This window comes from Diabrotica virgifera, chromosome 2 (genome assembly GCF_917563875.1).
Source record: "Diabrotica virgifera virgifera chromosome 2, PGI_DIABVI_V3a".
NCBI classification, from domain to species: Eukaryota; Metazoa; Arthropoda; class Insecta; order Coleoptera; family Chrysomelidae; genus Diabrotica; species Diabrotica virgifera.
Genome location: NC_065444.1, coordinates 61,387,659 through 61,400,026, shown reverse-complemented (window position 1 = coordinate 61,400,026; position 12,368 = coordinate 61,387,659). Strand labels below are relative to the sequence as shown.

General features: G+C 32.5%; 1 protein-coding gene across 2 annotated transcripts in view; it reads left to right on the top strand.

Moving 5' to 3' along the window:
• The window catches only part of LOC114329297 (ectopic P granules protein 5 homolog), a 143,165-nt gene that overhangs the window by 74,378 nt on the left and 56,419 nt on the right, over positions 1-12,368 (top strand). For both annotated transcript variants that reach the window (XM_050642598.1, XM_028278344.2), the window contains exons 13-15: positions 2,955-3,437; positions 10,455-10,591; positions 11,312-11,462. In XM_050642598.1, the coding sequence (XP_050498555.1) occupies positions 2,955-3,437; positions 10,455-10,591; positions 11,312-11,462 (771 nt within the window). The remainder of the gene's footprint in view (positions 1-2,954; positions 3,438-10,454; positions 10,592-11,311; positions 11,463-12,368) is intronic.

Here is a 12,368-nt window from a genome sequence, read left to right as displayed (position 1 = left end):
AAAGTTTTGTCTAGAAAAGATGTTTTAAAATTTATCCGTGAAGCACCGAATGAGACGTTTTTAATGAATAAATCATCATTGCAAAATATCTGGTTATTAAGAAGTTATCAATTTTTTTTGTCTTTATGCTAAAGTGCATTTTATGCCACCACGGTCATAAATTGTACAATTATGTACTTAGTGTTATGTGTAAATGGGATTGAGCCAAAAATTTTCTGAATTCAATTCATTTGAAATTTGAAGGAAAGTACACATAACCTAAAAAGATAAAAATACTAGATATGTTTGTAAGTTTGTAAGTTGATAAAAGCTACATTTTAAAATTATTTTGAAATATACAGGGTGTCCCAATAAATGGCGGCGTATCAAAGTTATATTTTTTCGTATGGAACACCCTGTATTTTATTGCATTTTTTAATTGTCCGCAAAAAATAGGGTATAGTTTCATAAGGCTTCCCTATACTATTTACAGAGTGTTCTGAGTTATGTTGACTTTTCTTAAAATATAAAGTTTTAAAAGAAGGCTATTCTCAAGTTATTTAAAAAATTATAAAAAAATTGCTTTTACATCTAAATAGTCGGATATAGGTTGAATGTATTCCATGATTGATTATTACACATTTATTTACAGGGTGTTCACAATTTACAGTTTCATTATTGGATTATTCAATGTGTCATATGATTCTTATTTTAAATGGAACACTATGTATATTAATAAATAATTATACTAAACAAATTTACCTCTTTCGAATGGTATGTGGATGTCCTATACCTAAGTCTCATAGTTTTTGCGTAATTTACAATTATTAAAATTCTTAATCTGTAAATCGATTTTAAAACAAAAGTAAGTTTTAGTTAATTAATGGCATTGTATGACATTGTCATTTTATGACAGTACAGTTTGGTAATTATCTTATAATTAATGTATTCAACGATTGATTATTACACATTTACTTACAGGGTGTTCAAAACTTACAGTTTAATTATTGGATTATTTAATGTGTCATATGATGCTTCTTTTAAATAGAACACCACGTATATTAATAAATTATTATACTAAACACAGGTTCCTTTTTCGATTGGTATAGGGATGTTCTATAACTAATAGGAGTCATAGTTTTTTGCGTAATTTACAATTTTCCTAAACGGTAAATTGATTTTAAAAATAATATTTATAGTCACTCTCGATTTTTAAACCCATCATCTTGGCATAGTTGTAAGAAATGAGTGTAGTTGTAAATAAATTAATTTACTTTTAGCTGCTGATATGTAAAATAATTTTTTTCATTGAAAATAATTAAGTACATGACGAGGCATAAAAATGTTTTTTAAAACAAATACATAAATAATGAACCACAACTTATTATAAATAAAGAATTATCAGTTATGTAATAAATGTTCAAAATGTTTGACTTCTTGTGCAATACAACAAACGATTATAACTTCAAATGATTTGCTTACATTATATAAAATAGCTGTTGTTATAGACGCAAAAAGCGTTCGAAATTCATAATTTCATATCATCTGGAGTAGTCAGAAATGCAGCATAGATATACAATATTTTTAATATAACCCCATTTAAAACCCCATAAAAAATCCATCTTTGTCAATCCTGGTGACCTAGATGGCCAAATATATGAACCATCTCTACCTATCCATTATTTTTAAATTTTCTGTTAAGGTAGTTCTTAACATCACGTCAAAAATGAGCAGGAGCTCCGTCCAATTGGAGCCACATGTTCGTTCGGACGCTAAGTGGGAGGTATTTAAGAAGGATTTAACAAAAATCTTGTTTTAAGTAATTTAAAAAGTTGTTCCATTCAGATTTTCATCAAAAAAATACGGGTCGATAACGTACTCGCCCAGAATACCGCCCCAAACATTAACACTCTATCGGTGTTGGCGATCAACAGTAGGAAATAAATGTTTGTTTACTGTATAATAATGAAATGAAAATTATGTCTATTTACTAGACCATTATTATGAAAAGTAGGTAGATTTATCTGTATACAATACATTTAAAAAAAATCAGGATCTTCTCCAAATTCTTAAGTCCATAAACGATAAGTTAAATATTTATCATAATCCTGTTCGATCTAATACTGGTGTATTTGACTTTTATACGGATAATAGTGGTTTCTCTTAAGTACTCTAACACTCGTTTGACTGATTTCCAATTCACCCGAAATTATTTCTTTACTAGTATTTGAGTTTTCCGTAACAGAAATCAGGACATCAAGTTCCTTAACGTCATCACAAATAACTGGTTTATTTTTATTTAACTTTCCGTATGCAACATTACCAGTAGCACGGAATCTATTGAGAAATCTCTCAAAAACGTCCTTTTTGGGTGTCTTCTATCAGGATACTTTTGAGAGTAAACTTTAGAAGGTAAGATACAATTTTGAAAACACTCCCCATTGCAAAGTACCATGTCTACTCTTTCGTAGATAACGGTGATTATTCATTTTTGAGGAACAATTAAATTTGAATATCATACACGGATGTTTATAATTTTGATAATTACCAGACCGTACTGTCATAAAATGACAATGTCATATACATATTGTGCTTTAAAATTGATTTACAGATTAGGAATTTAAATAATTGTAACTTACGCAAAACGTAATTACTTATTTTTTACGGACAATTTAAAAATGCAATAAAATACAGGGTGTTCCATAAGAAAAAATATAAATTTGATACGCCGTCATTTATTGGGACACCCTGTATATTTCAAAATAATTTTAAAATGCAGCTTTTATCAACTTACAAACTACCAATTTAATTTTTTTTTCAAATCTTACCATTTCGCTGTAATCTTCCGTCCCGTTAGTGGTGACTCACACTGTATTACAGCGTGAGTTTAGTTATTTAACAGCCCCATCTCGTTACAAGTCTTCTCGGTAGTATCATAAATTAGACTATATTAACAAACTTTAATTTTTTTTTAGTCTCCATGGGTAGAATTTTTAGACGCCGAACAACTAACCATAGAACAACAATTCCATATCCGCATATGGAGAGTCAACAATTTCCGCGAGAAAACAAACGTGAACAAACCCTTACTGAATGCAGGAAGTAGAGTAGAAAGCGACGACCCCATAGAACGTATCCTTAGAAGATTAACCTCTTACGACAAACCCAAACCTGCACCATCAATTTCTCTTTCAGCTCCAGTCGTTCCCAACATCGAATTTGGCAGCAAAGATGAAATGTTTAAATCTTTAGAGCCGTGTTTTAAAACTTTGAAGCAGTGCGCACATAATCACAACTTAAAATTGTCAGAGCAAAAAGCTTTGGATAGTGCGTACAAGGAGCTGGTGCCTCAGCTGTATAGATCTGTATTGAACAGGGTAAAGAAGAAAGTGCCTTGTAAAGGGAAAAATCAGACGGTGTATTGTTCCGGGGCAGCTGAAATCGTACTGGAAATGCAGGTAATAATGCATCTTTAAGATTATTTGGTTGATAACTCTAAACTCTTACGTCATTATATTCACCATTTGACTGACGTGTTAGGATTTACGTTGCATGGTCGGTAATTATCTTTGAAGTCTTCTTCTTTTTTAAATGCTGTCTCCTAATCGTAGGTTGAATAATTATCATCATCACTATCTTAACCTCTATCTACCGCTGCTCTGAAAAGTTCTATGGAACTGCATTTAAACCAGTTCCTTAAATTCTTCAACCACGATACTCTCCTTCTTCCTATACTTATTTCTTATTTCTCCTATATTTTACTGTATTATCAGTCTTAGCATATCATATCGCTGTCCCCTCATTACGTGTCACAAATATTGCAACTTAAATAAAAGTGAATACAGAATTCACCATTATAATACAAATTAAAATTGTAAGTAATTATTTAAATCTGAAAAATTTTCGTGTTGTATCTTCTTTCTGGTACATCCTTAACCTTTAACTACCCGCGCATCAAGTTATAACATAACTACACGCGTGGCGTACTTTATACGTCACAAGAAAGTACACTTAAAAACAGCGGATTTGTTTTTTTTTTAAATATACTTAGTTGTTTGTTATAAACCTTATTCGGCATCAGCGAATACTTGGAGTTCCTTCTCAGTAAGCCAATTGGGATTTATAACTGGAATCTGATTACATGATAAATAAAATCACTAACAAAAAATGTTTTGAAATGTGATTTTTTACATGAGAAAAAGTATTGTTTAAAAGAAAAATATATTTTGTGCCATAATGACTACAAAACAATTGAAAGATGTACTTATATTACTACTTATATTACTATAATCGTGGCGTATATTGTCCACCACCGGAAACAACAAATAATAATCTGTAAATTACTATCTTCCCAGAACGCCGATTATAACGAAACTAAAACAATGGTAAAGCACATTCCAGTGATAGGTTAGATAGATAAATAAGGACAAAAATTAATTTTTTAAATGTATTTGCAGTAGAATTCTTATATCTGGCGTTCGAAATACGCCAGCAAGTGTAGTTAAGGGGGTATTAGTACGCTATGGTCAAAATAGGTGGCCAATTTTTAAACTAACGTTTAACAGTTCTTTGAATAGATGGCAGCACGTACATATATTTTATTATTAAATTTAGTTCTCTGAACGACACCGCATTGATGCCATGTATTGCAACTTAGGCTCGGCACATCTCGATCTTAATCGTACTTTGTATTTACAGACGACAGTTGTTAATCCTTTCTTTACCTGCCTAGGGTAAATTCTCATTAATAGATACTAAACGTTCATTCATTTGGATATAGTTTATTATTTAATATTGTATTATACGGCAATTCGTAATTCTTTACCTGCTCAAAAGGATTTATTTCAAACTAAAGAAATTTGCAATTATTTGAAATACAAGTAAGTGCCTATCTAAATGACCAAAAAAGAATTATGCTAATTCTCAGAATGAAGATCGAGTATAAAATTAGTATTTTTAATAAATGTAAAATACGTAAGTCAATTGAAAAACAGAGTCACTACAATAACTTTTTTCATATTGAATGTTTTTTCAACAGGGAAAGTTTTTTTCTCGGAAAATTTCACATTTTCATTTCATTTCTCATTTCAACATGCGAGGCAGAATAATAATTAGCCTAATGAACCACTTACTTAAAACATTTTTAAAAGTAATATACTGCAGAATACCTATATAAAAAATGCGAAGAACAAGTATCACGGACAAAGATTTGATTCCGCAATGCCTTGCCCTTAGGCACCCGAGAGGCTCTATTGACTGTCTAAGTGCTATATATTTGTTTTATCGACTACAAAAAGGCGTTTGATAGAGTACAACATGATAAGCTGCACATACTCATAAATTATCTTGGAGGAAACTGGATTAGATGATAGATCTAAACAACATTAGATATGCCGACGACGCAGTAGTTTTTGCAGATAGCCTAGATGATTTGCAAAGAATAATGTCGCGCATATAAGACATAAGTAGTGAACATGGAATTTCAATACGAAAAAAAAAAGAAAGTAATGGTAGTCATTAAGAGCGAAATATATTACATACACGGCTTTTGGTTAACCAACAACCAATTGACAGAGTGGACAGCTACACATACCTTGGTACCTACATAAACAGTCAATAAGACCACTCTAGTGAAATAAAACAACGCATAGGAAAAGCGAGATCAGCGTTCATAATGATGAAGTCTCGTTTCAGAAGTCACATTTACCACTTGTTAACAAAATTTCTATTATCAGATCCTATGTATTTTCTAGATTATTATACTGAGTAGAAGCCTGGACTCTTTCCGAAACTTCTTTAAGAAAACTCAAGGCATTCAAGATGTGGTATTACAGTCGCATTTTAAGAATTTCGTGGATGGGTCGTGTGACTAATGTTGAGGTCTTACGTAGAATGGGCAAGGAATGCGAGATTATTAACACACATTATTATCAAAGAGCGCAAAGTAGAATATCTTGGCCATGTTATGAGGAATGAATAGAGATTGCCGCTACTCATTCTTCAGGGCAAGGTATTGGGAAGAGAGGACCATGGAGAAGAAGAATATATCTGAGAAACTGGTTCAATACCTACATCGACAAACAGACTATTCCGAATAGCAGCATGCAAAGTTAGGATAGCCATGCTGATCGCCAACATTCGGAACGAATAAGCACCGTGAGAAGAAGAATATCTCATTTTAAATTCTTCTTCTTCTTCTTCATGTGCCTCGTCCGTTGCGGACATTGGCACGTTAGTCCAAACCATTGGCGTAAGTTTTGAAGCCATGAGTGTCTTCTTCTTCTGGGTCCACGTTTGCTCTCTATTTTACTCTGTATTGTCAGTGGCAGTATACGATATTTATCATGTCTCATAATAAGTACGAGGTATTCAGGTTTCCGTTTCTATTGTGAAACAGATTTCTCATTTTTGTTTTCTCCTCAGCGCAATACCTCTACGTTGGTAGTGTGAGTCGTCCAGGACATTTTGAGGATAAGTCGGTACACCCACATTTCGAATACCTCTAGCCTTTTCGATAATGTTTCCGTTATTGTCCAGGTCTCTGCTCCATACAACAAGACTGGAAATACATAGCATTTTAGCAGCCGTATTTTTAGTGGGACAGATATGTCGCAATGATTGAATATATTTCTCATGTTAAATGTAGCTCTGGCCTTTTCAATTCTACATCGTATTTCGGTTGTTTGATCCCATTTCTAGTTGACGACTGTTCCAAGGTATACATATACTTCTACGTGTTGAATTGGTTTTTTATTTTCAATTGTCTGGCAGGTTTTTGAGTTTTGCTCACCAGTGTCCATTTTTGTTTTATTTATGTTGATGGTTAAAATCTCTTTTTTCACTCGCTCTTTGTAGGTACCCGGGTATGACAGGCCTGTCGATACTGCTAGCAACCACAACTGTATCGTCTGCATATCGGTTTATCTAATTATTACTCCAGTAAATTTCAATATTTTTTTTCACTTACGGAAATATTTGACATAAATTAATCAATGATTATACAATATTGTTTTGTCTACAATTTTTTTATTAGGATAATGCCTCAACAAATACTAATGGCCATTGGCATGTGTAATGTGTGTAAAAATGTCGACGTCATCGTCTTTACAAAGATACGCTAATTGTATCCGAACAATGCATTATTTGCGGCCCTATAAAAATTAAATTTGCCAGAAAGTGAATAAAACTGAAATTGTTTTTAGATCCGCCCCACATAACATACTAGAGCTTACTTATGTTATTTATGTATTATGTCAAAACTAGTATAATCCCCCAGTAAACACTTTGAGTCATTTTGAACCTCGTTTAACTTTCAACCATTCGTGTAACGTCACGGTTTCAAGCATAAAAAATGTATATTTGTATTGTTAAGACACTGTGACGTTATACAATCATGATTGAAAGTGAAAGTCAAACAAGGTCCAAAATGCGTACTGGGAGGGGGTGGGGCCACTTTTCTAAACAAAACCGCGTGATTCATCGTATTTCCGTGGTTACAAAACTCGTTTTCAATTGTTTGTAGATTTTCTTAAAATCCGGCAAACGCGCATCTGTCTCCATTTAATACATCACTGCTGCCATCTACTAAATGACACGTGAACTCATCTTTTCATCTATTAAGTGACAGCGGAACTAATTTATCACTAGAAAAATGCCAACTTATTGCTGTAATTTCAACAAAATCCCCAGATTGCAGCTTTTAATTAAAATTTTTACTTTTAGGTACAGTTAATTTAAAAATTATGGCAGTATGAACAATGAAATTTTGTTTAAAATAAAGCTTTTTGCATAGTTAATCGTTTCTGGTAGTTATTTTCCACCCAAGTTCAAAAATTATTATGCAAAACGAATTTTTATAGCAAGTTACTAAGTAAGTTATGACATGGACTCCTTTATGTACAGTTATAAAAAATATACTGCTTTCTTTGGAAATTTTAACTAGATACTATTAAAATAGAAAGTCTACAGTTCACGTACATACCCCTAAGTTGAAGATTGGTTTTGAAATAGTGACGGTAACTGTACCTAAAAACTATATAAATTTTAACATTGTGTCATACCACCTTAAAGGTTAATCTGTGACTTTTACAAGACGACGAATAAAGAAAGCGAAAAGGACTCTACAATATGAAGTCACATTCCGCTTTCATGCGTCTAGGAAAAAACGGTCCGAAAGAAAGTTCACTGTCTCCAGACATCTGTTTCTGTCTTAGGACGTCATCACTGGAGCTGCATGCATGCCTCTGAAGCAAAACGAAACCAAACTGTCTATTTGATGTGGAATTTTACTTACTTAGTCCTAAGCCTTTCTACCTTTAGGTGTAAGGCTGGTGGAGTTGAGTTTGGCATTGTAGTCTCCATGCTTTCCGATCTTGCGTTAGGTTTCTTGCACTTTCCAATGTCAATCCCTTCTTCTCGACTTCTTTCCTGATTTCATCTACCCACATAACTCTTGGTCTTCCTCTTTTGTTTTCTCCTGCACTCTCGTTTCGAACACTCGTTTTGTAAGCCTCTCGTTCGACATTCTACACACGTGCCCGAACCATCTAAGTTGTCCCTCCACTATTTTTTCATTAACTGGTTCCAGTTTTAGGTTTTGTCTAATTGTTTCGTTTCGTATTTTGTCTGTCCTCTTTCTGTTTGCTATTTTCCTCAGGAACCTCATTTCCGTTTTTTACTTTCTCGGGTATCTCTTTTTTCCCCAAAAATGTTGTTTTCATAGCGTTAAATAAGCTTCCTGTTCGTCCCATTCTCTCGTTTATTTCCATGTCTTGTTTACCATTTGCTTCAATTATTACTCCTAGGTATTTAAAATATTCCACTTGCTCTAGTTGTTTCCCGTCTAATTCTATTGCGTGTGTCTTCCTCGTATTTGAAATTATCATTGTTTTTGTTTTCTCTGTATTAATTTTCATATTTATGTTTGATAGTTCTTCTAGGATTTCAAGATTGTTCTGTAGGTCTTCTCTGTTTTCTGCTATCAATACCATGTCGTCTGCGAATAGTAGCTCCGATAGTTGAGTCCGTTTCATCTGCCAGTATCCTAATGTTAGTTTTCTCATTCTTCTCACTTGATAAAGAAAGCCAAGAGAAGACAAGAGAAGAATGGAATTTTAAAGATCGTTTAAAATCCACTTTGGGACGCAATCAGTGACATCTCTTAAATAAAAGTGAAAAGTCTTAGATACAGAATTCACCATTATAATATTGTTAACTTTCTTATTTTTATTTATTTTTTTATAAAAATGCGACAAGGAAATAGCTTCAGAACAACATTTCTTATTTTTATTGTGTATATTATTTCGTATTGTTTGCACATCTCTCACAATACTTCCGTTCGTTTACTTCTGTGTCCATGTTATTCTAAGCACCGTTCTGTAACATCACATTTGAAGTAACTAACTTGTTTATGAGTTCTTGCTTCAATGTCCAGCTTTCAAGTCCATATTGCAGTATCTAAAACACGTAGCATCTCAGAGGTCTTACTCTCAGTTCTAACTAACGTCTTTATTGAAGAGAATTGTTTTCATTTTTACAAACGTATTTCTTGCTATTTCTATCCTGGCTCTTATTTCTATTGTTTGATCACTATTTTCTAAAATCCATGTTCCCAGGTTTTATCAACCCTTTTTGTCGGTACATTTCCCAAATGTATGTTTGTTTGTATATTTGTTTTCTTAGTTATTGTCTTAATATTTTTATGTTCATTTCTAGTCCATATTTTTCACAGAAACTGTGAAACTGTTTTGTTTAGTAGTAGTTGGAGTTGTTCAGCAGCGCTTGCCATAATCACGGTATCATCTGCATGTCTTATGTTGGTAATAGATTTTCCGTTAATTAATATTCCTTCACTTGCAGACAGTAATACTAATTCAAAAAGATTTCACTATATAAATTGAATAGTAATGGAGACATAATACATCCCCAGCTAACTTCTCTCCTGATTTGAATTTCTGAACTGGGTTCGTTATCTATTACAATTAGTGCTCTTTAATTCCATTACAGGTTTTTTATTATTCGTAAGTCCCTTCTGTGTATGTTTTTTGTATTTAGACTAATTGTATGTGGACTAATTTTTGGACTTTTGTCTTACTTTGTCAAATGCTTTTTCAAAATTAACGTAACAAACATAGACATCCACATTCATATCCATGCATCTTTGACCTATCACATTAAAAGCAAATAACCCCTCTCTGGTTCCTAGTCCGTTTCTGAACCCAAACTGACTATCATCTATTCCTTCTTCCAATTTTTTATTGATACGACCATGTATTATTTTCAATAATAATTTTAGAGCATGACTTATTAATGATATTGTTCTGTATTCACTGCAGTCTTTAGCGTTTGTATTTTTAGGGATAACACAAAAGGTGAAGAGTAACCATTGTTTCAATACGTTTCTTGTTTGTACACTGTCTTTGATTTATTGATGTATGTACAATTAATTTTAATTACTGTATACCATTTTGTTTTAGGAAGCACGAATAAATGAAAGAATTGATCATCAAATCCAAGCAAACAGAAACACATACGAATCGCTTTTAGGGAAAGCCTTGCAGCTATCCTCTCTTAATTTATGTGTAGCTTCAGTTTCTCTACAAAAAACTATTAAGTAAGTGTTTTTAAAAACGTTTTACAGTCACACGAAAGGGTTGTATTCTTGCTAAAATACGATTTTTTGTTCACAATCCTTTTTCTACTAAGTTCTAAGCGTAAACTCTATTCTATACTTTCTTCTGAAGATATCGCCAGTCCCAGTATATCTTATTCATTATTAAACGTGATATTTCTAGCATCATTTTTACTATCATTGTCAAATTTAATTTTGTTTATAAACATATTTTATTTGCTCTATCTCATATTATGTATATGTTTTTAGTTTGTGAATACTGTCATTATAGATAGCAGTGCGTGAAGGATTTAAAGTGTGCGTGAAGTAACAATGTATTTTAAATAGGATTTACTTTTTCGCACTGTTTTTGGCACTCTTTCATATAATCAAATATCCTTAACTTTCGCGTTGCCATGGTGATGACATTGTCAGCAATAAATTACGACAAAAGTTTTGACAGTTTTGTGGTTTGAAAGAAGTTAGAATTTTTAAATGCCAAAGTTCTAAAAATTGTAGAATAGAAATGAATTCCAGTGACGAAAAGTTACAGTTTTTTTATTTGTTTATCGTAGATAAAATATTGTATGAAACTGTGCGTGAAGTACTTTTTGCGAACTTACGCGATGTATGGCACTCGCTCCGCTGTCGCTCGTGCTCTAAACATCGCGTGCGTTCGCAAAAAGCATACTTCACGAACTGTTTCATAAATAACTATTTCAGAACCCTCCAATCTCAATTACATTGCAATCCTGCCACAGCTGAATTGGGGGTCGAGTTATTCTATTATATTCTCTCGTTACTGAATGAAGAAATAAACTCTTATCCACCTACAAAGACGTTGTTTTCAATGTGTTTGGAAAAATTAGGACAGGTATGTACTGTAATTTGTTAGTACCTATATCAAAATACCTACTCCAATATGTATATCAAATACTTTTGTCAACCAATTTGTATAGATTATACTAGTGATGGGACGTGATTTCACTCCCAGTGATTTAGTCACGGTGATTTATAAATCACTGAAAGCTGTCGTTCCTCGCAAATTTCGATAACGGTTATCAGTAACCAGATATTTATATCAGTATCAGATATCAATTTCACGGTCGCTGTCTCACAAAACGTGTTTATATAATAAATATTACGATATTCTCGGTGATTTCATTTTAAGGGGAAAAATCTGGGAATTTACGAAGGGTGAATTTTAGGAACTGTGAAATACGAGGTATTTTATATTATAGCAAACTTATTGAATATTTTTTTCTTTCATAAAAACATTCCTAAAGATATAAGTATACAATAATTTACTTGATATTCTAGAGTTATTTTTAGTTTTATTTAAAGACAAATTGTTATCAACAAAATTTTGTAGTGCTTTTTAAATGGATTAATTTATTGTTAGTATTGTCCACCCCAAATTTATATTATAAATAAGTCAACTATCTAATTGCGTTAAACATAATTCAAGATCAGCAACATGTTTTTATAGTATGACCTAATACAGAGTAATCGCGATAGTCTTTATTTTAGAATAATTATTGTGAGTACCTAATACTGTACATAAAAGAACGGCGATCGCGGTCACTGTTTAAAATCACATTTATCTAAAACTCACGGTCACTGATCACGACGTGATTTAAAAATCACCACATTCACCATCACTAGATTATACACACACAAACACGCACATATACACACATACAGACTGTTTGGTGTTTAATTAGATATAACCCAATGAAGGAAGCGCTAAAACCGGCAACATTGCTTATGAGAATAGATT